The 26,748-nt window shown below is 40.1% G+C and overlaps 1 protein-coding gene across 5 annotated transcripts; it reads left to right on the top strand.

Annotated features, from left to right (window-relative positions):
* Nucleotides 1-3: 3 nt before the first annotated feature.
* ZBTB25 (zinc finger and BTB domain containing 25) lies at nt 4-25,596 on the top strand. Of its 5 annotated transcripts, none has more exons than XM_081228142.1 (4): nt 236-325; nt 1,406-1,566; nt 14,454-14,633; nt 17,535-25,596. In XM_081228142.1, the coding sequence occupies exons 3-4, from the start codon at nt 14,461-14,463 to the stop codon at nt 18,667-18,669; spliced, it is 1,308 nt and encodes a 435-aa protein (XP_081084268.1). In that variant the 5' UTR covers nt 236-325; nt 1,406-1,566; nt 14,454-14,460; the 3' UTR covers nt 18,670-25,596. The 5 variants fall into 5 exon arrangements, with proteins under 5 accessions (XP_081084269.1, XP_081084268.1, XP_081084267.1 ...); XM_081228141.1 differs by lacking the exon at nt 236-325 and adding an exon at nt 355-429; XM_081228140.1 differs by lacking the exon at nt 236-325 and adding an exon at nt 554-640.
* Nucleotides 25,597-26,748: the final 1,152 nt, after the last annotated feature.

The following is a 26,748-nucleotide window of genomic DNA, read 5'->3' as shown; positions in this document are numbered from 1 at the left end:
CTTCCGCCTACAGAGTCGCGACTAGCGACCGTGGCAAAGCCACCCGGAGCGCGGGCCGACCCCCCGCCCGGCCACTTGAGCGGGCGGGCGGGCGCGCACCTACGCACGCACGCACGCACGCACACCGACCCTCTCCCCGCCCCTTGGTACGCCAGCTACGAGGCGCGCGATCACGTGGGCCCATCCCGGGACGGCTGGCGCGGGAAGCCGCGCGAGAGCGGGCCGCGGGGTGCGTGAGCCGGCGCCGCCGCGTGACGTACGCGGCGCGGGAGCCGCCCCTCCCGCACGGAGGAGTCAAGCGGCCGCCCGCCGCGGCGGCCTCTGGGTAAGTGATGAGGCCCGGCCCCTGTGGGCTGCCCCGGGCTCAGTCCCTCCCGTCGCGAGCCGCCTGGGGCGGTGGCCTGCAGCTGCGTCGGTCGCGGGACAGATGCAAGTAGCTGGGGAGGGGGGTGTTTTTGGTCCGTTTGAGATGTCAGTCAGGGCAGTGGAGGAAAATGGCAACCGCGAGTGAGAACTGGGCCGAGGAGGTCCAGAGCTGCCCTTCGCTGCCCGCACCAGGCGGCTGCCGGGGCCTGACGCAGGCCCGGAGAGGGCGCGGGGGCGCATTAAAGGCACGGAGTCCTTCCGGCTGCCAGTCCGGGTGCTAGTGGCGCGGGAAGCCCCGACGGGCCTGAGGCATTCCCCATGCAGCCGCACCCCCGACCCTTCTCGCCAATGGGCGGGTCTCCAGGTGTCACCTGCGGGGCGCTGCAGCCACTGTCCTCCCTTCCCCACCCCCGTTTGTGATTACCCCGTCTCTAGGGCAGGAAGTCCCCATCATCCCCATAATTAATTTTTCTTTTTTCAGATTATATTAATCTCATTCTGAGCAAAGTTAGTTTTTCTTTTTAAAGCTTGCTCCATCTATCACTGCCTTCTCTAGCACTCATTATTTGGAGAAAGCAAGCAAGCTGTTGTCAAGCTGCTCTAAGCTGTACCTGGAAATTGACAGCAGCTATCATGTTTCATAAATTAACGCCCGTTTCCCCCCAATGGCATGCATTCTCTTGAGACTAAAGTCTTTTTGGCAAAGCTGTTGATTCTCAAAGGATGTTGTGAAGTGTGTAAAGTACACTTTGTAATCACAAATTTTTTTTTTTTTTTTTGTGGTACGCGGGCCTCTCACTGTTGGGGCCCCTCCCGTTGCGGAGCACAGGCTCCGGACGCGCAGGCTCAGCCGCCGTGGCTCACGGGCCCAGCCGCTCCGGGGCATGTGGGCTCCTCCCGGTCCGGGGCACGAACCCATGTCCCCTGCATCGGCAGGCGAACTCTCAACCACTGGGCCACCAGGGAAGCCCTGTAATCACAAATTTTAAAGCTGAAAGGGGCCTTATAGAAAATGCAGTTCATCCCTCTCATTTTACAGATGAGGACACTAGGCCGAAAGACGGTGTAGCTTGATCGAAGTCCCATACCTCTTCACTAACTGGACTCCAAGGCTCTAGATGCCTTGGTTGTTACGCTCCTCGCCACAGCTGGAGTGCGGTGCCAGTTTAACCCACGCACTGTAGAGACTGTCTGCCAGAGGTGATTATGTTTGACTTGATTCCGGTTATTGAGAAATCAGACTTGGCTAGTGTGATGGCTCTGGTATCCTAAGGAATGCGGTTGACTATTTCTAGGTGGAATAAGCTGTCAATTAATGTACTTTGGGATCAAAGTTTGTCGTCCCCCCCCAAAAAATTCAGCCCTATTCTATGCAAGAGTAACCAAGGTTTACAGCATTGGTTGCTTCCTTAGGTAAAGGCATCAAAGACCTCTTTAGCAATATGCATGTGCTTTAATTAAGTGTAAATTATTAATCCATTATCAAACATCAGCTCCTTAATAGGGAACAAAACACCGATGGGATAGGAAGCAGAATAGATGAGTTCTGATGGCTGGGAGATTATCAGGAAGCAGTGGAGCATCACAGGGATGGTCAGCAAGAAAAGAGGAGGGGGCCTCACATGACTTGCTACACCTTTTTGCCCAGCCCTGTTCTGAATGTCTTGGAGGTAGTAGAGGGATTCTGCTCAGGTGTGGTCACTGTTTATTGAGTACCTGCAGTGGCTAGCTGCTTTCATAGACGAATTTTGAATACTTAGCAAAAAGGAGGTAGTATTGTCTCCATCTTACAAGTGAGGAAAGAGTCTCAGAGATTACCTGGCTTCGATGATGCAGTCATTTGCAGTAGAGTTCAAGCCTAAATCACTTTATCTCCCAAGTCCGGTCAGTGCTCTTTTGCATTAGATCTTGCTACCACTTCTAGCCAGGGAGGGGATGAGAGAATCGCCTGTGGCTGATTTATTGGCGCCTGTGGTTGCCCAGAGAGGCTGAGCAGGACTTTCAGCTGCCCTCTATGCCTTAGAAAGTGGAGCTGTGTGCTTCCACCCTATCTCCTGAGGGGAATGCGAAGGAGCCAGGCTGTCTAGCTGGGGAGGAGGGGCCCAAGTGCCTTGGCCATAAATTACCCTGGCCAGGGCTGTGCTGGGAAGTGTTGCATAATGCCCTCCTCACCACTGAACCAAAGTGATTTATTTACTATGGTCCATAGATGGTGCTTGGCCATCTTGTTAAAGAAAAACTTCTCCATTTTAGTAATAACAGGGCCAGAAAAGCGTTGAGGGTTTTTTTTTCCCTTGTCTTAAAAAGCAGCACAGGTGCTCTTATCTTGATAAATTATAAAGTATTTCTGCACCACTTCCTGTGCCCCCTTTCTGCTTATTTATTCCAAATTGCATGTGAACTTCAGTCTTTTGAGAGAAGAATGTTAAGAAAAATACTGTTCCAGTTTGTAGTTACCAGCACAGGATATGGAGTCAGACATAGCTTTTGATCCCCACTTTATACTGTTTGCTAGTTGTGTGTCCTAAGCCTAGGTTTTTTCCTCATCTGTAAAATGGAAATAAAAATAATACATATAGTCATGGTGAGGATTAAAAGAGATAATGTGCATAGAGCATTTAGCACAAGGCCTTGCACATACTATTTATTCTGTATAATAATAGCTATTGATAGTAACTAAACAGTATTTCCTCTAGGATAGAAAAGATATTGCTACTTGAACTTGCTTAGGGAAAGTGGAGGAAGAGGAAAGAAAGTAACAAACATCAGTTTCAGGATTATTGGTTGAATTTATTAACACTTCTACTTTCCCTTTGCTAGTAGGAATTTTTTTTTCTTTCTTTTTTTTTTTAACCTTACCTGGAGAAAAAGTGTTTATAGTGTTAAGTTAGTTATTTTTGAAAATTTTCGAATTCATTTCTTCCCTGGTTACAAATCAGTCATACAACGACTTTTTGTTCCCCCTGAAAAACCCTAGGCACTTTAAGCAAAGGGTTTCATTAGCCCATGTGGATAACGTGTTTGTGGAACATTCCATGGCAAAGGAAGTAGTGGTTCACCTATATTCAGAAGTTATAATCATTCTTGTTTATACCGTATTCTAGGTGTGTACTAGCATTGTTGTTTTCCAGCTTTCTCCTGTCCTGTGAGTAGCTTATTCTTCTTTCAGAAATGCATAGTTTATTTTTTTTAGCAGACTAAGAAGAATCTTTTCCTTTCCTTTACGGGGTTCTGGTATTTTTAAAGTCCAGTAGCAATTTGCCCTCACTGGTGTTAGCATTCTTGTTTGCCTGATGTTGCGGCTTTATCAGGCATCCCACATGTTGGTTAGATGGGGGTAGAGATGTAGTAGGCTGGCTGTGACTGCCAACAGGCAGGAGGCCCCAAACTAACGTTTCCCTGTTCCATTAAAGGTTTCTAGAGCATGACTGCTTTTCCTGTGTCATCTACCATGTCTGCTTCTTACCCTCTTCTCTTATACTCTCAGTGATTTTCATAAGCAAATGCCTAGAATTACTGCAGGTTTTACCTCACACAATAATTTTCAGATTTGGAATTTCCATGTCATTTTCAGCTATTATGAAAATAGGTGTAATGGTGTATGAGAGAGTTAAATACACCTCTTTTTCCTAAGTACTTTTTTAAAAGTTTGAAAATGTTGTGTTCTTCGTCCGCCCACAATACCCATCCTGTTAGTTTGGGAATATTTTTGTTTCTTAATCTGGCTAATATTTTAGTTTAAAGTTAAAATTAGAATTACAGTAGTTGATTTTTGTTCATTTATTTTATTTTATTTATTTATTTTTTTGCGGTACGCGGGCCTCTCACTGCTGTGGCCTCTCCCGTTGCGGAGCACAGGCTCCAGACGCGCCCGCTCAGCGGCCATGGCTCACGGGCCTAGCCGCTCCGCGGCGTGTGGGATCTTCTCGGACCGGGGCACGAACCCGCGTCCCCTGTATCGGCAGGCGGACTCTCAACCTCTGCGCCACCAGGGAAGCCCGATTTTTGTTCATTTAATGTAACTGGTATAATTCCCACATTTTGAGCACTTCTTGTGAAATTGCGTCTTTTTCTCTGTAACTTTAGTTTGTGAAATAGTCTCTAGGGTTTCCTTTGTCCCTTGTTCTTTTAATGCAGTGGTTCTTCATTGAGGCATTATATTAGAATCACCTGAGGAGCTTAAAAAAGGATCTGTGCCTTACCCTCAGCAGTTCTGTTTGGGTTCATCTGGAGTAAGACTCAGGCATCAGTACAACTCTACATGGAAGGTTTTACGATGCAGTCGGCAGTTAGAGCCACTATTCTGGGGTAAAATGATTTCTGCAAACATTCTCTTGGTTATAAAACGTTACACCACCACAATCATGTGGAAGTACATTAAAAAGTTAAAATCCTTGGGCTTCCCTGGTGGCGCAGTGGTTGAGAGTCCGCCTGCCGATGCAGGGGACACGGGTTCGTGCCCCGGTCCGGGAAGATCCCACATGCCGCGGAGCGGCTAGGCCCGTGAGCCATGGCCACTGAGCCTGCGCGTCCGGAGCCTGTGCTCCGCAACGGGAGAGGCCACAACAGTGAGAGGCCCGCGTACTGCAAAAAAACAAAACAAAACAAACAAACAAACAAAAGTTAAAATCCTTGTATAAAGTCTTACTATGTAGCACTTTGGATATTTCTGCTTTTACCTTTGTATTTATAGCCATGAGTAAGTATCTCAAAAAAGCTGTGCACATTCCTGGGCTAACTTTCCTGTCTCCATGTCTTAACAATAATTAATAATAAAGTCACAGTGGTGAGAACCACAAAGAAAATATCTAAGACTTTGTTTTCCAGAGAAACAGATGTCTTACTCCTTTTGTTTCTTCTTAAAAGATTCTTATAGCCTGCAAGAATGAAAAGCTGTGTATTCTAGGACATCACTCTGGCTACCATAGATCTGAGAGTTCAGTCTAACTATTATAATAGATTTTTAAAAATAAATAAAAATCAAAGATGTTGGATATCAAGCTAACTTTGAATTCAGCTAACATAGATACTAGTATTAAGCTGTTCTAGCTTACTTAGTTTGAGCTAACCCAGAGTTATTGCAGTCTAGTAAGTAAACAAGGTTTTTGTAGTCTCTTAAATATCAGTGCCATTATTATAAATACCACTTTGATAACAGATAAAGCATTTTAAGATGTAGGACTGTTACATTTGGCTATAGTATTTGTAAATATAATGATAGGTTATTTTTTTGCAACTTCTCTTACATTTTGAATTTCCACCAAAAATTCTCACATGTGACTTCTAAGATGTTTCTGTATACATAGGAAACTTTGGCTATCCCCCATACTAAAGAAAATAAAATGAGTGGTCAAAAAATGATGAGCAAAGGCTATATAAAAAGCCTAGCTAATAATCTGCAAAGTAAGTTACATTAGAAAAATGTTCTGAATAACTGTGATGTATTGGCTCTATTAACATGAGGTAAAATCTGGTTGTGCTGCCTTAACACATGAAAGGTCTATTATGCAAACAAATTTAGATGAACTTATATATATATATGTGTGTGTGTGTGTGTGTGTGTGTATGACTTCTTTTTTTTTTTTAACAGATTTGAGTTTGTTTCATGTTATAAACTTGGAACATTTATCCCCTTATTTGATTCAATATATTTGCAAAGTCTTCCATCAGTATATATGTTGAAAGTTCTAGATGGGAATTTTGAAGAAAGGGCACTGAATTTGAAGTCAGACTTGAACTGAAGTTCTACCAGCACCATTTAACAGCTAGTTGTCTGACTTTGGGTACCTTTCCTGCCTTCTCTGAGCCTGTGGTTTCTTAAGCAGAAAATGGAAGTAATACAGTACCTGCTTCACTACCTCATAGGATCAAAAAAAGATAGTGTAGGGCAGAGGTTCTCAAAGTGTGGTCCAAGGACCCCTTGAAGGTTCCTGAAACCCTTTCAGTAGGTTTACAAGTATCTCCCTTTTGCCAAGGCCAAATTCTCTTAATACATTTGAACCAAAACAACATGTGGCAACAGATTGATTGCAGAAACAGAGAAAAGAACCCAGCTGTATTTTTTAAAGCCAGGTATTAAAGATGATTGCAAACTATAAAGCAATGCCACCCTTCTCACTTAAAAAAAATTATTTTTTAGAATAAATGTGTTATTTATATTAATATGTAATGGGTTTATTATTTCAAATATATTAAAATTTAAAAAAATTCTCTTAATTCTGCATATGGTAAATATTGATAAATATAATCCACATAAACAGCAGTTCTTAACCGCCCTTAATACTTTTCTTAAGAGTGTAAATGGATCTTGAGACCAAAACTTTTTAGAACTGCTGATAAAGCGTGACAGCTGAGTTCCTATCAGGACAATTCTGCAAATAAAAATTATAAACTTGGAAAAAAATTTTTAAAACGACCAGATGGTATTCGAGAGTGACAGAAAGCAAGCAGAAACTGGAATGAGGTCTATGCTTGGAAGAATGGAACAGCTGTGAATAATTTTCCATTTTTATGGCTTTTAGCCTGAGAGAAGGCCTCAGTTGGGGACATGAGGGGATGGCTAAAACTGTGATAATAACCCGTAGTCTTACTTGCTTGAAGAAAAGAGGACAGAGTTCAGAGTGACCACACAGGTAGAAAGTAAGGAGGAAAATCCTAGAAAGGTTGTTGGGGGGAGACCCCAAATCCTGTATCTAAACTCAGCTTGGATCTCTTACCAGCCCCTAAACGTATACTTGTGTTGATCAGCCTCCAAACAGCACACCTAGCACTAAAAAAAACCACCTCCTAGAGAAATGGAAATAAAAACAAAAACAGATGGGACCTAATGAAACTTAAAAGCTTTTGCACAGCAAAGGAAACCATAAACAAGACCAAAAGACAACCCTCAGAATGGGAGAAAATATTTGCAAATGAAGCAACTGACAAAGGATTAACCTCCAAAATTTACAAGCAGCTCATGCAGCTCAATAACAAAAAAACAAACAACCCAATCCAAAAATGGGCAGAAGACCTAAATAGACATTTCTCCAAAGAAGATATACAGAATGGCAACAAACACATGAAAGAATGCTCAACATCATTAATCATTAGAGAAATGCAAATCAAAACTACAATGAGATATCATCTCACACCGGGCAGAATGGCCATCATCAAAAAATCTAGAAACAATAAATGCTGGAGAGGATGTGGAGAAAAGGGAACACTCTTGCACTGCTGGTGGGAATGTAAATTGATACAGCCACTATGGAGAACAGTATGGAGGTTCCTTAAAAAACTAAAAATAGAACTACCATATGACTCAGCAATCCCACTACTGGGCATATACTCTGAGAAAGCCATGATTCATAGAGTCATGTGCCAGAATGTTCATTGCAGCTCTATTTACAATAGCCAGGACATGGAAGCATCCTAAGTGTCCATCGACAGATGAATGGATAAAGAAGATGGGGCACATATGTACAATGGAATATTACTCAGCCATAAGAAGAAACGAAATTGAGTTATTTGTAGTGAGGTGGATGGACCTAGAGTCTGTCATACAGAGTGAAGAAAGAAAGAGAAAAACAAATACCATATGCTAACACATATATATGGAATCTAAGAAAAAGAAAAGAAAAAAAAGGTCATGAAGAACCTAGGGGTAAGACGGGAATAAAGACACAGACCTACTAGAGAATGGACTTGAGGATATGGGGAGGGGGGAAGGGTAAGCTGTGACAAAGTGAGAGAGTGGTATGGACATATATACACTACCAAACGTAAAATAGCTAGTGGGAAGCAGCCGCATAGCACAGGGAGATCAGCTCGGTGCTTTGTGACCACCTAGAGTGGTGGGATAGGGAGGGTGGGAGGGAGGGAGATGCAAGAGGAAAGAGATATGGGAACATATGTATATGTATAACTGATTCACTTTGTTATAAAGCAGAAAATAACACCATTGTAAAGCAATTATACTCCAATAAAGATGTTAAAAAACAAAAATACTAAACCACAGGGAGGCAGAACTTGGAGTTTAAGTTCAGCCTAGTTAATTTGCAAAAAAACAAAAACATCAGTATGTTTTAGAAGAATATTACAGTACCTAGAGTCTTTAGTAATCACAGTGTCTAAGATATTATCCACGATGACTAGACATATGAAGAAACAGGAAACTGTCACCCTAATTAGTGGAGATTGACCCGAAGATGACCCAGAGGTTGGATTTAGCTGAGAAGATTTAAAGCAGCTACTATAACTATGCTCAAGGATGTAAAGCAAAATAAGGTTGTAATGTGTGAACAGACTGGAAATCTTAGCAGAGAAGTAGATACTAAGAAAGAATGACATGAAAATTTTAGTCCTGAAAATATATCTGAAATAAAGAATGGATTAGATTAGGAATGACGGTGAACTTGAAGATAAGTAAATAGAAATGATCTCATCTGAAGCAGAAAGAGAAATAAATCATTGTGTGTGAAAGTTCTCTATAGACTTCAACACTATATTAGCATCAGGGATTAATAGGTTTCTTTCAAGGCCTAAACTCACCTCTTCCCTCTGCATATGGACTGACTTCATAGTTTGTAAAATCAGTGCCATCTAAGAGTACATTCAAATTCTCTCTCCTTACCTCAACCATCTGCTTTCCACCATCAGAAAAAGAGATTGCTTTTTTCTGCATGGCTACCTGCTACACCTATATGTTTTAAATTAATTAATTAATTTTTGTCTGTGTTGGGTCTTTGTTCCTGCGCGTGGGCTTTCTCTAGTTGCGGCGAGTGGGGGCTCCTTTTCGTTGCAGAGCGTGGGCTTCTCATTGTGCTGGCTTCTCTTGTTGCGGAGCACGGGCTCTAGGTGTGCAGGCTTCAGTAGTTGTGGCATGCGGGCTCAGTAGTTGTGGCTTGCGGGCTCTAGAGCTCAGGCTCAGTAGTTGTGACACACGGGCCTAGTTGCTTTGTGGCATGTGGGATCTTCCCGGACCAGAACTCAAACCTGTATCCCCTGCATCGGCAGGCGGATTCTTAACCACTGCGCCACCAGGGAAGTTCCTACACTTACACTTTTGATTGCATTCTTTCCGGCTTCTAGAGATTACACCCCTCTTCAGCCTGAAAGTCTTTGATCTGCAGTTCCCTCAATGTCCTGTTCTGTCTGTACCTACCCTTTATGACCTCTGCTTTCTGACATTCCCCTGCAGTCAGATAGTTTGCTCTTGCTGCTTTCCCAGACTGTTGTCAGAGGTGACCAGAAACCTCTTGGTCAGCACACTTGGGGGTGTTTGTAATAGGCCTCATCCTGTGTTTCTCTGCAGCATTTTATACCATTGCCACCTCCTCCCACCAAGGTTCTTGCCTTTTCTTTATCTCTCTCAATGACAATATATTTTCTTATTTCTCTTCTTCTGTCTAGTTGTACTATTCTTGTCTTTCAAGGATTCATTCTTAGCTTTTTTCCCGTCTTATTTCACTCAGTAGTCCCATCTAATCCTGGTGACTTGAGCCTTGTTATTGCAGAGAATCTTCTTTCCAGTGCTGCCTGTTGTCTCCACTGGTAACTAAACATTTCTACTCAGATGTCCTAGAGTGGACACATCAAACTCACTGTGTCCAAAATGAAACTTCTCTCTTACCAAGCCAGTTTCTGTGCCTCTCCTCTGGCGTTCTGCTATGCTACCTTTGTATCAACCTAGCACATGGCAGTTACTCTGCAAATAGGACCCAAAGCAATGAATGAATTCTTCCAGTTACCCAACCTGGAATTCTGAGCCTCACTTTTGACTTGCTCTTCTCTGTGGCTGACCACATCCAGTCCTCTGCCAAGTCATGTCAGTCTCCATCTGGTATATCTTCCTGTATTCCTTTCTTCATTCCCACTGCTGTTGTTTGGATATTGCAGAAGGCTACTTTGCTGGTCTTTATTCCTCCGTGCCTTTCCCTTGCTAATCTTTTGTGTATGTTACTACTAGAGCAGTTTTGATTCCCAGGCCTAATGATGGTGATTTTACTCATTCTATTTTTTTTTTTTTTTTTTTTGCGGTACGCGGGCCTTTCACTGTTGTGGCCTCTCCCGTTGTGGAGCACAGGCTCCGGACGCACAGGCTCAGCGGCCATGGCTCATGGGCCCAGCCACTCCGCGGCATGTGGGATCTTCCCGGACCAGGGCACGAACCCACATCCCCTGCGTCGGCAGGTGGACTCTCAACCACTGTGCCACCAGGGAAGCCCTACTCATTCTATTTTTTTCTGCCTAGAATGCTATGTTCACCTTCTGCCTGTTCATCGAAATCCAGTTCAAATGGATTATTTTTCATTGGGTTTCCTGTCATTTATCTCCCCTTCATAGTGTGTTCTCCAACTGCTGTTATTGGCCCTTACCACTTTTACTTCATGTCATAGTTACTGTGTTTTATGATTTGTCTCCCCTGTTAGCCTGTAATCTTGATTGCAACATCATTGTAATTTTTTTCTGTCCCCATGCCTTGTACAAGGCATGCTTTCGAATATTTTCTCTTTGTTAAATTTCTCTTCACAAAATACTTGTTCGATAAATGAATTTAACTGTTACTCATAGAACATTAACCACCGATTTTTGTATATGTGGCTTTTTAGTGTGCTATTTTCATTTCCACATGGTTCAACAGTTCACTATACTAATGCACTATATGTATAAATATATATGTATATATGGAACTGTTGAGAACATTTATGATCTGAGGGGGGTTTTTTGGGACAGTTTGTAAGACTGGTTTAAGGCACTTCAATTTGAACCATTTTATTGAATCTAAGACATGTTTTCACATATTGAAATCTCCAATATGGAATTTTATTTTGGTTTTTTAATCTCCTTATAAATTGGTGGTATTTTAGAATCAGGAAAATATGGTAAATACAATAAATATTGACTTTTGGTTAAATGGCCTTTTGGAACAATACCCACAACCTGGATTTTCGTTTATATTCTTGAAGATAGACTCAGGTCTTTGTACGTTCTGTTATCTTATTTCTTATTTCATTGCTGCTTAAAAGCTTTTAAAATGAGATGGTATGGGAGAGTTTTGTTTTGTTTTGTATTTTTACTTGGGGGGAGGAGTAAGGGAAACTACTACGTTTGAATTAGTAGGATTTTTAAAAGTAATGATGCCGAAAGCTCAGTTTCTCTGTACACTGGTGCAGAATTGAATCTTGGAGACAAGAGTTTTGGGTGAAGTAGAAAAGGATAGCTTTATTACTTTGCCAGGCAAAGGGGGACACAGTGGGCTCCTGCCTCTAAAAACTATGTGTCCCAACTTGGAGAGGATACTGAGAAGTTTTATAGTAATGGTTCCAAGAGGGCATGATCAGCTCATGGACATTCTTCTGATGGGTTGGTGGTGAGGTAAGTAGGAGTCAGCAACATCAACCTTCAGGTTCCAGCTGGTCTGGGGTCTGCATGCTTGTGGGCAGCATACCATCGTTAATCTTAACTTCTCCCACCTGGAGGGGGTTTCAGTATCTCCAAAACAGCTCAAAGATATTGTTGTGTGTATCCCTTGATGGGGAACCAAGACCTTGCACAAAGGCTGCACTATTGTTTCTATGACTGTTTATTTCTCTCTGGTCTAGCATCCCCTCGTTTCCCGAATTAATAACTGCTTTAATCTGCCTGTTGGAATTCAGGGAAGGTCATGGAGGCTGAATGAAACCTATGTCTTGTAATCAAAGAAATGGGGGACACAGAAAGCCTTTGTGCCCAGGAGCCCCACAGGGCCCTGCTCAGTATCATAATGTATGAATGTAGAGTTGAAAGAAGCAAGTTGCAGGATTCCTAAAGTATAATATTATTTGTATAAAATTTTAAAACATGCAAAACAATACCAAACGTTCTTAAGGAATCTGAACACATTCAGTAAGAATGTGATAATGTACAGGAGAGTCATAAACACCAAAATCAAGATGGTGGTTACCTTTGTAGGCAAGGTGGGTGGGGGGGTAGAGTGTGGGAGAGATGCCAGGGTGTCTCTACCCTGTTTATAATGTTTACTTTTTGTGCCCAGGGGTGGGTGCTTGTTACCTTGTTCTCTTTACCTACTGTCTGTCTGAAATATTTCAACATTTTCAAACAGTATAGTTCCCCCCACCCTTAACTCTCTGCTCCCTAGTTTCCCTCCCAGAAGCAAAATTGGTTTCTTTGAACCTTTCCAGACATGTGTATATAAACAAAAATATATTTATGTGTAAATTCCCCCACCTTTAAAAATAAAATAACCACTACCACTTTTACATAAATAGTAGTCTTCTCTACACAGTTTTACATTTTGCTTTTTTTACTTACTATGTCTTGGAGATTATTCCATATTAGTACATTATATATGTAGTTTTAATAAAAATAGATTTAACCGGGCTTCCCTGGTGGCGCAGTGGTTGAGAGTCCGCCTGCCGATGCAGGGGACACGGGTTCGTGCCCCGGTCTGGGAAGATCCCACATGCCGCGGAACGGCTGGGCCCGTGAGCCATGGCCGCTGAGCCTGCGTGTCCGGAGCCTGTGATCTGCAGCGGGAGAGGCCACAACAGTGAGAGGCCCGCGTACCGCAAAAAAAAAAAAAAAAAAAAAAAAAAAAAAAGATTTAACCTTTTATCAATAATAATTGCCTTTATCTTTACTAGTTATAATCTAGACTTTATCCACTAATAAGTATAAATGTTTGTTTTGCTGTGTCACATTTGCTTAAGCAGTAGGAAATCTGGGTTTCTCCCTGATTCTTTGCAGGCTTCCCAGGGTGCTTGATGTGTAGACTGTTCCCTAGGTTCCTTCAGTTGATGAGTCGTGTTTTTTTGTGGGAGGTGGAGAGAGAGGACCTTGGGGCTCTCGAGTCCAGTGCCTGGGTTTGAATCCCCTGCTTTGCAACATACGAGCAGTGTGATCTTGGGTCAGTTAACTCTCTGTGCTGATTGTTTCTTCATCTGTAAGATGCATTGAGTATTTCCTTTCTCATAGAGTTGAACTGAAAATTAAATGAGTGAAAAATGCCTGACATACAGGAAACAGTATAAACCGTTGACTATTTTTATTATATTATCCACCACTCAGCATTTTGCTGCCCAAGCTCCTGCTAGTCTCCAGACAGCTAAACCCACACTCTCATCACTGACCTCCTTAAGACTTTGGTCTCTCTGGTTAGTAGGAAAACTTCATTTCTTTTTTTAGGACCTGCTTTTTTAGAGGTTCTCCCAGCACCCCAGGGATGCCCTTTATACCACAGCTGCCTTCTCTCTGCACAGCTGAGGTGGAGAGGGTGGAGGAAGGAGAAGGTGGCACAGCCTCCCACCTCCCAGGGCCCTCATGAATGTTCTTGCTGCTCTGCTTACACTAGACTTCTCTGCCAGAATTCTTTTGCATGTTCTTCCTCATGCGTGATTTTTTTCCCCTGAGACCAGTGGTCCCATCCTTCATTCTACTTCATCGGGAACCTCCATGCTTGTATGTGTCTGAGTCCAGTTAAGGTCGGGCTTAGGTTCTTTCCCATCGGGCTTCAGGCCCCGTGTGAATCTGGGGATGTGGCTTGACATCTATTTTAAGGGCTCCTGTGACTGATAAGTTACCCAAACATTATATGATAGTTAGGAGGCCAGTGTCCCCTGAGCATAACAGAGGATCCCTAAGGAGCAGTGACAGCTCTAGCCCAGGCTGGACACACTGTAAAGTTATTAACATTTATAGTCAACATTTGAATAGTAGTTTCCATTACAAGGTGCTTTTCACATAACTTATCTCATTTGGCCCTGAGGCAAGGATCAGTACCTCATTCCCATTTTTGCCAGTGAGGAAACTGAGGACTAGAAACTGTGGTTGCATAGATAAAAAGGGACAGATTTCCTTTCACGTCTTTGTCACCACACCAAGCCACCTTCTTACCAGATTTTAAAAAGGCCACATTTTATCATTTCAGCAGGGTTGAAATCAATTGTCATAATGGGGTATTTAATGTTAGCTAAGTTTGGTGTAAAATTAACAGTATTGAAAACTGTTGAATAATTTCATTTAAATTTAGGTCTCCTTGTATTCTCTAGGTTTGTGTGATCTATAGCCAACCTTGTAAAAAAAGAAATCTATATTATCCTTTTTCTCAGGGCCACAATGGACACAGCTAGCCATAGCCTTGTCCTTCTGCAGCAGCTGAACATGCAGCGAGAATTTGGTTTTCTGTGTGATTGCACAGTTGCTATTGGAGATGTCTACTTCAAAGCCCACAGAGCAGTGCTTGCTGCTTTTTCTAACTATTTCAAGATGATATTTATTCACCAAACAAGGTAAGGATGTGCTTTTGTAAATCAGAAGAATTTTTGATACTGTGATAGAGACAAGCCTTATTATAATCTCATTTTGGGGATTCTTTGTTACGGGATCACCTTAGGAAATAATAAAAATTTATAATTTTTTTACACATCTGTCATTAAACTCTGTGTAGGGTCCATGGTAGAAGATAAGAATGAAAACAATAATGGCTAAAATCTATTGAAGGCTTATACCATAAACAAGCACTAAGCATTTATCTAATGTAAATTCTGTTATCCATACTTTGTTAGAGAAAAAGAAACTGTAACTGAGTTAAGTAACTTGTCCATCTAGGATTATACAGCTAATATATTAAACTCAAGTGCAAATCAGTGCTCTTAATCACTAAGTCATTAATTTCTCTTCCATAACACTTTCATAGCAAGGTTTCAATGTCATAACTCTGCCCACTTTATATTCCGTATTACAGTTCAAATGTCGTTTGTTTCAAATATTTTTTCAAAAAAAATTTTTTTAATTTAGATTGCCCCAGCATGGGGTATTAAGGAGGGGGCTATAAAGTGGTATCCAGATTCTGAGCTCTTGGAAAAAAATAGCTTTAATACCTCCTAGGTAAAAAGTGATGCAACACTGTATGATTTTTTAAAAGACCTTACATGGTGGGACTTCTCTGGCGGTCCAGTGGTCAAGACTCTTTGGTTAAAAAAAAAAAAAAAAAAAAAAGAACTCTTTGCTTCCAGTACAGGGGCCGTGGGTTCAATCCCTGGTCGGAAACTAAGATCACATGCCAGGTGGTGCAGCCAAAAAAAAAAAAGTTTATAGTCTAAGAGAGAGGTAATGCATGTAAAGAAAATAATTGCAGTGTAATTGATCTCTTTGCGCCTCAGTTTCCTTCTCTGTAAAACACTAGAATAATATACCCACCCCATGGTATTGAGAAGATTAAATGGATTAATAATATTAAAATGCTTAGAACAGAGCTTTGCACTGTTAGCTGCTGCTATTAATAGTTACTGTGATGTCTATAATAGAAGTGCTGCACAAGGTAGAGCGGAGTGTCAGCAGCCTTATTTTGAGAAGGTTGGAACAGGTTTTACAGAGGCTCTGAATGTTGTAGGATCAGGAGGAGTTTTTCAGATGTTGTAGAGGAACGCAAAAAGTTACAGTTGCAGGCAAAGGGGGAAAGTGCATGAAAACATATGCAGATATGAACCAGGCTAGCACATTCAGAAAATGGAGTAGATCAGAATGATTGGAATATATGACACAAAGGGGAGAGGAGGTTAGAGTCGGGGACAGGTCATGGGTAGTCTTTTCTGCCACGCAAAAGAGTTTTCTCTCCGACTTAAGTGTCAGTGTAGAAACTAGATTAGAAACACTACCTTCCCATAAGCCTCATCTGAGACCAATGAGTTGGTTCAGCTCTTAAAGCACCTGTTGTGTACCAGGCACCATGCTAAACTAAACGCAGGGGATACAGAGGTAGCAGGCCTACTTTGTGGTATCTCTGTTGAGCAACTAAAAATCCTCAGTTAAAAGAGCTCCGTGCTGATATCAAAAACCCCTGCCACAGACCATGGCAGTGAGGTAAGAGTCACAGGTAAGAGTGAAACCCAAGAGGGAATCCTAAAATGTCAGGACTAAAGAAATCGATTGCCGGCGTACTGACACTTGCTTTCTGATGTATTGACACAAACTTTTGCTTCAGGGAAGGTAAGTCCATCAACTGATTCCATTGTTCCTTGTCATCCAGCATTTCCCTCAGGTTGTTTTTATCCTAATTTTGCAGGGTGTTTCCTGATTTCTTGTTACACAGTTATTTCCATCTATTTTCTGAATTCTAGATTCATATGTGAAAATTGGGCTTGAGATTAATTTAAACCTTTTCAAAGTTACACTTGTATTCATTTGCGATTTAAAGAGTAGATATATTAATACAGTTTGGAAGCCAAAATAAGGTTAGTGTGATTTAAAATTCTAAATAGTACCAATTCCAATAGACCCTTTTAAAATTTTAATTATTTTTTATTATGGTACAATATATGTAAACATAAAATTTGCCATTTTAACCATTTCTGTTTGTACAGTTCAGGGGCATTAATCACATTTACAGTGTTGTGCAACCATCACCAGTATCTATTTCTGAAACTTTTTATCACCCCAGAAAGAAACTGTAACCATTAAATAATAACTCCCCATTCTCTCCACCTGCAAGCTCCTGGTAACCTCTAATCTATTTTCTGTGTCTATGAATTTTCCTAATCTAGATGTTTCTTATAAGTGGCATCATATAAAATTTGTCCCGTTGTGTCTGACTTATTTCACTCAGCATGTTTTCAGGGTTCATCCATTTTGTAACGTATATCAGAACTTCATTCCTTTTTATGGCTGAATAACATTCCATTGTATGTATATACTGCATTTTGTTTATCCATTCATCTGCTGATGGACACTTGGGTTGTTTCTAGCTTTTGGCTAATGTGAATAATGCTGTAATGAACATTGGTCTATAGGTATCTATTTGAGTTCCCGATTTCAGTTCTTTTGGTTATATACCCAATAGACTGTTAAGTTCCTTAAGAGCAGGGTACCTATTTTATTCATCATTTTTCTACCCCCTGGCATGCAGTTTAAATGCATATCACTTAGGAGTCACTAATTAAATGTTGAACTAATCAGAATATCTGTGTTTCTTAACTTTAGGCAGTAGATTGAATACATGAAGACTTGTTGCTGCGCCATAAAACTGGTATACAATGAAAATTTAAGCTTTTGTTGCTGAGTTTCATCAAGGCAGATTGCTAAGTTAGAACTTCTTAGGAAGAAACTGCTTTAGCCTAAGACTGTGTACTGTTAACTAAAAGGCCAACCGGGTTGTTTCATTCTGTGTGGGTCTGTTTTTTTGTTTTTAACAGTGAATGCATAAAAATACAACCAACTGACATCCAACCTGACATATTCAGCTATTTGTTGCACATTATGTACACGGGGAAAGGGCCAAAACAGATTGTGGATCATAGTCGTTTGGAGGAAGGGATTCGATTTCTTCACGCCGACTACCTTTCTCACATTGCAACTGAAATGAATCAAGTGTTCTCACCAGAGACTGTGCAGTCCTCAAATTTATATGGCATTCAGATCTCAACGACCCAAAAAACAGCTGTCAAACAAGGGCTGGAGGTCAAGGAAGCTCCTTCCAATAACAATGGAAATAGAGCTGCTGTCCAGGGTGACCACCCCCAGTTGCAGCTCTCTCTTGCTATTGGGCTGGATGATGGCACTGCAGACCAGCAGAGGGCCCATCCTGCTGCCCAGGCCTTGGAGGAGCACCAGAAGCCCCCCGTGTCCATCAAGCAGGAGAGATGTGACCCCGAATCTGTGATTTCCCAGAGCCATCCCTCACCCTCTTCAGAGGTGACAGGCCCTACTTCCACTGAAAGCGGTATCAAAATACACCTATGCCATTACTGTGGGGAACGTTTTGATTCCCGTAGTAATCTAAGACAACATCTCCATACCCACGTGTCTGGATCCCTCCCATTTGGTGTCCCTGCTTCCATTCTGGAAAGTAACGACCTTGGTGAAGTGCATCCACTTAATGAAAATAGCGAGGCTCTTGAATGCCGCAGGCTTAGCTCCTTCATTGTCAAGGATAATGAGCAGCAGCCTGACCACTCACACCGGAGTACCACAGAGCCTTTGCAGATCAGTCAAGTGTCTTTGATCTCCAAAGACACTGAACCAGTAGAATTAAACTGTAATTTTTCTTTTTCAAGGAAAAGAAAAATCAGCTGTACTATCTGTGGTCATAAATTTCTCCGAAAGAGCCAATTACTGGAGCACATGTATACACACAAAGGTAAATCTTACAGATATAACCGATGCCAAAGGTTTGGTAATACATTAGCCCAGAGATTTCAGCCATATTGTGACAGCTGGTCTGACGTCCCCTTGAAAAGTTCTCGCTTGTCGCAAGAACAGTTAGACTCATCTTGTGCCTTAGAGTCAGAACTCACACAAGAAAATGTGGATACTATCCTGGTTGAGTAGCAGTTTCTCCTTCAGGATTTTTGTATCAGTTCTGAAAAAGAAAACTCACATGCATTTTTTTTTTTTTTTTTCTTTTTGCGGTACGCGGGCCTCTCACTGTTGTGGCCTCTCCCATTGCAGAGCACAGGCTCCGGACGCGCAGGCTCAGCGGCCACGGCTCACGGGCCTAGCCGTTCCACGGCATGTGGGATCCTGCCAGACCGGGGCACGAACCCGTGTCCCCTGCATCGGCAGGCGCACTCTCAACCACTGCGCCACCAGGGAAGCCCTCACATGCATTTTTTAATTCATAAATTATTTTTCTCCTCAAGTTCTACTGACTTTTTCTTTACCATTTATCCATAGTTTTAAGGTTGTATGTATTAGATAGATCTTCTTATTGTAAGATATATTGATACATAGCTACTAAAATGTAACCTTCAATTAGGGCTGTGAACTTTTCATAAATTAAATCACAATTTAGAAATCAGAAATCAATAAAGAAGTATGGAAGTTTTTCCAGGTTGTAGAATCTGTAAAATCAAATTGAATATGAAATAAGTGAAATCTTTTTTGAAGAATATTCTAGACTATCACTTTTGGTTAATGTTCCACATGAATTAAGCCCTTATGAGGATTATTTTAAAATATTTTCTGCCATATAGGGAATTAATAGTTTTTAGTGCATAACTATATGTTATAATGTATAAAACATTTGTTTTAAGGCATAGCTATACCAAATCATGAGTAGTTTTAAATTACTTTTTACTTACTAGCTCTGCAACATCTTATGTGGCTTTATTTATTTTTTTTTAACACTGAGCATACCTCATTTTCAATAAAAAATATTTAAGAGAGAGAAGGGGAGAAGAGTCAGAAACACACACAAAAACTTAAAGAAACAGTAAGATACATACACATAGATAAGCATAGAAGCCCCTGGTGTTAGAGACAGAAAATCAGATAGATCTGTGTTGACTGACACCCTAGTGTTGTTATCTTAATCTAGAGTGTTTTCTTAAAGACCTTAAGGGAGTTTGAGATTTTTATGACCAGAGGTTTACATGAGCTTATGAGGTAAATGATAAAATACAAATTATCTTTCTACCCACAGTATCAGAAGATTTTCTAGGCTACCTGGGTTGACATTAATTTTCTAATAATCACCTGAAAAGGTAATTTTTCGGTGGCACAATTTTAACTTTTTTCTGGTCCATAAAACCAGTAGAGTAGATACAGTCAGTGTCCTAGAACTATGTTTAAAATGCATGACAGCCTTCCCTCTGTGAATCAACTTAACTCCCTTTTATATTGGTGAAACTTACAAAGCTAAAATTCCAGAAAAATTAAAATTGGTGGACTGAATGATAGATTCTCCTGCTCTGTGTAGCTGGGAAATAGCTGGTTAAACTTCAGCACAGAGGATAGACGTAAATTGTTTCTGAGATGTTTAAATTTAAAATACTAGATAGTCAAGGATAACAAAAGAGAAAGGCTTCAGAACAGCCTTATCTTTTTTTGTATGCTGCCCTGCTAAATTCTAAACCTCACAGGTATTTTAGTAAATTTAATAAATTTGGTTTGTGAAGATTAGAATTAAACTACATACAGAAACTGTTTGATCTCCTTCCTGACTGCTCACTTCTGCGGTTATTTCCTGACATCAGAGTTCCTCAACAGTATCCGAGTTCAGTCAGGAGGTAGCTCAAAGAGAAATCCAGCTCATTCTAAGGGCACAAAGGTTTTCTCTGGGTTATCAGTGAGTTTAGGTGAATTATGAACTGATAAGTTTTTCTTAAGGAGTGAATGAAGAAAACCAGTGGACATTGTCTAAGGTGGTTGAGTTTCTGTCCTAGACATGGATGGGAGCCTTGTGGGGCCCGGGTTGATATGTGTTAAGAGCAAAATCTAAGTAGCTGTTGATACAGAGTCAGTTGTATTGGGAGTAGTTAAAACAAATGTATTGCTCTTTAGTGTCAGAACTGCATCTAATCTTATACGTAAATCATTTAAGTAATTATTCAAACTCATACTGTCCTCAAAGACTTCATCTCATAGGATGAACACAAATATTAACATTGATTTCATGTATCTTAGGCTATTCTAGATATATTCCCTAGCCTTTTTCAAGTAAAGTTTTATTTTTCTCATTTAGATAAAAATTTTCCTGATTTTTCTCTTCTGTTTTCTTTCCTACTTGCTCAGTCATTAGTCGTTGACACAAAAAAGTGTGTATAGCTAAAGGGTGGAAGTAAGTGTGCATATGAATTGTGGTGTAGGGCAGCAGTTCAGGGCAGAGTCTGGATGTGGCAGAAGTTTGCTTTTGGCTGACTGTCCATGATAGACAACATTAACTGAAAGCAGAGATATATCTACTTTTGTTGGTTGTTAAGAAAAGAGTGCTTAACTGTATTTTTATTCTTATTCATAAAGTTCCTTTTAATATTAGGAATTCAAAACAAATGTTCTTTCCTTCATCTTCACAGTATTCTGTCTGTATTAGGAAGTGGGAAAATGATTACTCCATTTTATAGGAAAAAATCCCAAAACCTGGGTTCCAGAGAGCCAGTGAATAGTGGTGTGGGGAATGACCCCAGTTTTATCGTTTTCATTCATTCAACAGGAATGTTTTAAAAATAGCTATTTTAATTTAAAAAAAATAGCTATTTTATGACTAACACTGTGCCCTGAGTGTATTTTTTTAAGACATGATTCCTCACTAAGAAAAATCTGCTTTGTATAAAAAAAGTCCTCCCAGCAAAACTCTTTAGTTTTGACTACATCATTTGTAAAATGGAGCTATTATCTTAGCCATATAGTATGGTTTGCATGATGATTACCAAACTCTTAAAACTGGAAATGCTGTGTACACCTTAATGTATTGGGCAAGTACTAGACAGACATTTTCCCTTTGGATCAGCTTAGAATTTTCCCTTCTTTCTAGATACCACATATAATTGTTCTCTGGAGGAAAACAGATTGTTTCAGTATTTGTCCTTATTAGCCTATTGTCAGAACTCAGTATCTGATAAGTGCAGTCTGCCTTATAAGAAAACCAAAATTTCTTGATTTATCTCCTGAGATTATTCTCTCTTTCTCTGATTTTCTGACTTCCCATCTGTAAAGTGTCTGTAAGCAATCCCTGCCTCACAGGGGTATTGTGAGGATTTGTATTAAAACTGTGTTAGGTTCTATCAGTATTATTGGTAAAAACCAACCATATAAAGAAAACTACATTCTACATGTTTTCTGCAGCTAAACCTATTAACTTTAGTATTCCAACTCATAAATTCTAGAATGTCTTAAAAGCAGTCATGTACTACTTAATACTCAATAATTAATTGGCAGAATTCTTTTTCTTTTTTTTTTTTTAACAAATACTCTAGAAACAGCAGTGTTGCTAGAATTCCTATTCTACCTACCATAGTTTAACCATCAGTATTTCTCTTCAGCCTTTAACAAGGAGGATATTAATTCTTTGGTGTTATTGGGAATGAAACCTTGCCAAGTTCAACTTTATTTAAAGTTCCCCCAAACATATTGTTTACATATAGGGAAAGGAACAAAAAAGCAATGGAGAGAATACCATTTTCATTTCTCTGATGTAGGTCATCTAAAAAGTAGATGGAGACCAGAAATGGAGCAGGGCAAATAACCGAGTAATTCATTATGTTTTGTCAAAATAGTAAGGCTTCACTTAAAACTGAAGGAAATACATATTAATCATGGAAGAAGATAGTCTGGAAAATGTATAATTCCACTGATGTTTATTTGCACAGGCAAATTCTTGATGTTGTAACTGAGATCCTTGAGAAGTATCCATTTTTTTGTAGTAATTGAGGTAAAAATAGGCCATGTGAAGAAATTTTATAATGTAGCTTGTATCTTTGTATGTTTTAAACTAAGTGTAGCTCTGTGGTATTTTATTACAATTAATTTTTGAATTCCTAAGAATGAAATCTGTACATTTTTATTCTTTGCTGTACTTCTGTGTTTGTATGGTTGGACTTTTTTGAAAACTGGTAAGATTATAAATCCTATGCCTGGTTGTCTTAAATATAAGGAATTACAAACTGTGATTTTTGTCTTCAAGACCTGGAAGAATCCTTTGTGCTTCAGTGTATATCTGTGCCACACTTGATTAATTAGTAGATATTGCTCCAATGCAACTGATGTTAACTGTCATCAACTCTTCTATTTTGTGCCAAATAAAGTCATTTAATCAGATTAAATAAAATATCAACTTTAAATACTTTCAAAGAAACTTGGATTTCAAAAACCTGTAGCAAAAAAAGAAGGCAAAAGGGAATTCCCTGGCGGTACAGTGGTTAGGAGTCCACACTTTCACTGCCGAAGGCCTGGGTTTGATCCCTGGTTGGGGAGTTAAGATCCCACAAGCTGCACAGCACGGCCAAAAAAAAAAAAAAAAGAAAAAAAAGAAAAAACTTGTACAATGAAAAAGGGCCCCTGAAGAAATCTTCAAAGCACTAGTAATAGTAACACATAATACAGGAGACTGAAATCAATAATATATTGTATGGTTAAACTCTTCCACCTAATGTATTGTGAGTTTGCTTCAGAAACATTATTTCAGAAAGTTTCGTATTCTCCATTTGGAATGAAAACTGTGAACTTCATGTATTTTATCATGACAAATTAATGTGACTTGATCCTAAACAAAACCTTCTATTAGCTCAGCTTATACAATGTGTTCTTATTTTACAGCAGTGTCTGCCAAATGTTGTCTTCCTAGTGTTGATGTAAGTAGTCTCTGTACCAGGTAACATTTTGGATGTGTGATGCAAAAATGCATCAGTGAGTCCAATTCTTACCAACCATAATCTGTGTTAATAGAATAGTGGTGTCCTAATCAAGTGCTTTCCAACTGCCATCTCTGGAAAGAAAGGTAGTATGTAGTCATTTCCCAGAAGTTTCTTGCTTTGCTCCTTCCTTTCTTCCCTATTTTCTCTCTATCTCCTCCAGTAGCGTAATCTGCAACAGTGGTTCTTAGCCAGGACATATTAGTCAGGTTCTCCAGAGAAACAGAACCACACTGCGTGTGTGTGTGTGTGTGTGTGTGTGTGTGTGTGTGTGTGAGAGAGAGAGAGAGAGAGAGAGAGAAAGATTGATTGATTGATTGATTATAAAGAATTGGCTCATACAGATATGGAGGCCAAGTCCCAAGATCTACAGTTGGTAAGCTGGAAACCCAAGGAAGCCGATGGTGTAGTTCCAGTCCAAACTTTGCAGTTTGAGAATCACAAAGGCAGGAAAAGACCAATGTCCCAACTTAATAGGCAGAAGTTACCCTTACTCTCAGGAGGGTCAGCTTTTTCTATTCAGGCATTCAACTGGTTGGACAAGGGCCACTCACATTAGAGAGGGTAGTCGTCTTTACTCAGTCTACTGATTCAAATGTTAATCTCATCCAGAAACACAGACACATCCAGAATAATGTTTGACCAAATATCTGGGTATCCCATGGCCCAGTCAAGTTAGACACATAAATTTAACTACCACACGGGGTGGTCCCCTTGCACCATGGTGAAATTTGGCAATGTGGAGGTGTTTTGGGTTGTCACAACTGGGTGGGGGTAGGGGAAGGTTGCTGCTGGCCTCTAGTGGGTAGAGGGACCAGGGTTGCTCTAAACATCTCACAGTGTAGAGTATAGGCCCCACAACAAAGAGTTTTCCAGCCCAAAATGTCACTAGTGCCGAGATAGGCTACTCCTGGTCTAAAAGGGCGAAGTAAGTTTTGTGAGGATTGTCAAGAGCTAAAGGGTACAAAACTTAAATTTAGCGATTTTTGTCCCAGTCACCTTTGAAGTTAATACAGTTCTTATGGAGTATGAGATGTGTTTGTTCAGAATTAAATTTCTATTTGTATTCACTTTTATGCCATCTTTTCAAAGGTACAAAATGTGATTATTAAAAATCATAGATGTATTAAGCAACAAGACAGTTTTAAGTCTGTTCATAGAACCTTTGAACTAAACAATTGTGTCTCTAATAAGGTCTCTCTGAAATTAAAATGTGATCAGTTTGTAATCTGTGTAAATATTTAATCTGGCCAAAAGGTGGCACCAGTGTACCTTTTAAAAGTCTATTTTACATTATGCTCAAATTTGGCATCACTGTTTGCTTAATTCACATTTATTTAATACTTAGCTATTCCTGGATCTTGCTTCACTTTATAGAGTCATGACTAATGAGAATCCTCCTTGAATCCCATAATATATTAGGTACTGAAATATATTGACATTCCTCTTTGATCAAGATGCTTCAATTTACCTGTATAGCAGCAGATAACTTTTTAAAATATCACATTTAGTGTGCTTGTTATATCAAGCATTTCTGAGGATTCTTTTAAGTCTTTAACATTAAGGCTTCTGAATTTTAGTCTCAATCACATTTGTTCTTATAATCAGACAGCAAACTCAGTTTTTAGTGTTCTGCCTGGTCAAGAGATAAATCCAGGGACATTTGAGTAAATACTCCCTAGTTTCTTACCTCTTGCTTCTTTTCTTCATAGCCACAACCTGTGAGTTTGGCCTGTATATTATTTTCTGAAATTTACTTTCTCTTTCAACTGTGATTCAACAACTGGCTTTCTAAGCTGCTGTTCTTTATCCCTTTCTTCCCTCACTTCCTTCCACCAGTTTCATTCTCCGAGATGGTTGAGACATTCTCTAATAGAGTTCTTGTACCTTCCAATACTGAGTGAATACAGGCTACCCTTTCCTTCCCATAATTTCTGCTTGCAATTTACTATTAATATTATCCTAGGACTTTGTACCTCATCACCAAATGCTTCTCTTAAATTTATTTTACAACTGATTAGCCAACTTGGGAGAATGAACCTGCTTCCTCCCAGATAAATTCTCTTCCAGTATTTATATAATGTTGAAACTTTCTTCATTGAAACAACTTGGTGATATTGTATCAAAATAATGGAAATAAAGGATCTTCCCTTAAGCTATTAGAAAACCTTGGTGTCCTTTTATGTCAGAAACCTGAAGGAATAGCAGTGCTCTGGGAGAGCTTCTCTGCACAACTGAACTGGTCCTTGCTCTCTTGGGAGCTGGGGGAGAGGCTTGTGCAGGAAGGAGGCCTGGGAAGGAGGCCTTCATCAGCTGCAGTTGTTACCCATTGTCTGATCTATGCTATTACTGAATTTCAGGAAGGTTCATGTTAGATTTTTGTGGACCAAACAGGCCTTTGAGGAATGAGATCTTGTGAATTTAGCTCTGCCACATTCTTCTGTAGTGGAAGCCATATGGTACTTAGTCCAAACCATATGTAGGAAAGTACCTAATTTAAAAAAAAAATCTTTTTTTTGGTTTCTGGCATTTGTACTAAGTGCCTTGTAGGGAGGAAAATCTAAAAAGCCTATGGTGGTTCTATAGGAAAAGGATACAACATTTGCAAAGATAAGGGAAAAGGTTTTAAAATGCAGACCAAAGATTCCAGTGGAGTGAATCTCAAAGGATTTTTTTTACTGGACCAGTTCTCATTTCCCAACATTGCCCTTCTTTCACATATGTGCATAGTCTGTTCTGTGAGCTCGGTGGTACCTGTCCTCTCTGTCACAACATTTTAAAGTGTGGGAGGAGAGGCATATAAATGGAAGGCTCCTTTTTAAAATTTTAAACATTTCCTGTTTCACTGTTAACATCACCGGTTTTGCAGATCTCTCAAACTGGTGGTTATGTTCAGACCCACCACGTAGAGCCATGCAAATTATGCACAATAAACGCTAGGGGGCGCCACTCACCGAATGCGTGCTTCTGGAGTTGGGCTGTATGGTTTGAATAGCTGTGCAAGGCAGCCCCGCCTTTCCTTATCCTGGTTTAAATGTTGAGTCTAAGAAGCCCTTATTTTGAATTTCTGCAGCAAGTAGCAGTTTTCACTGACGCAGCCAGGAAATTATATTAAAATACACAGGTGATATAAAGAACAATGAAATCAAAATAAGAAAAAATGAATACTCCCTATAGGTGACACAACTGTGTGTTTGTCAAAATGTGTAGGACTGTGCACTACAAAGGGTGTATTTTACTGTATGTAAATTGTACCTTAATGAAAAAAAGGTTAAGACCA

The sequence above is a fragment of the Mesoplodon bidens genome (genome assembly GCF_964165515.1).
Source record: "Mesoplodon bidens genome assembly, chromosome: 3".
NCBI classification, from domain to species: Eukaryota; Metazoa; Chordata; class Mammalia; order Artiodactyla; family Ziphiidae; genus Mesoplodon; species Mesoplodon bidens.
Note: the sequence above shows the minus strand (reverse complement) of the source record. Positions and strands in the feature narration are given on the sequence as shown.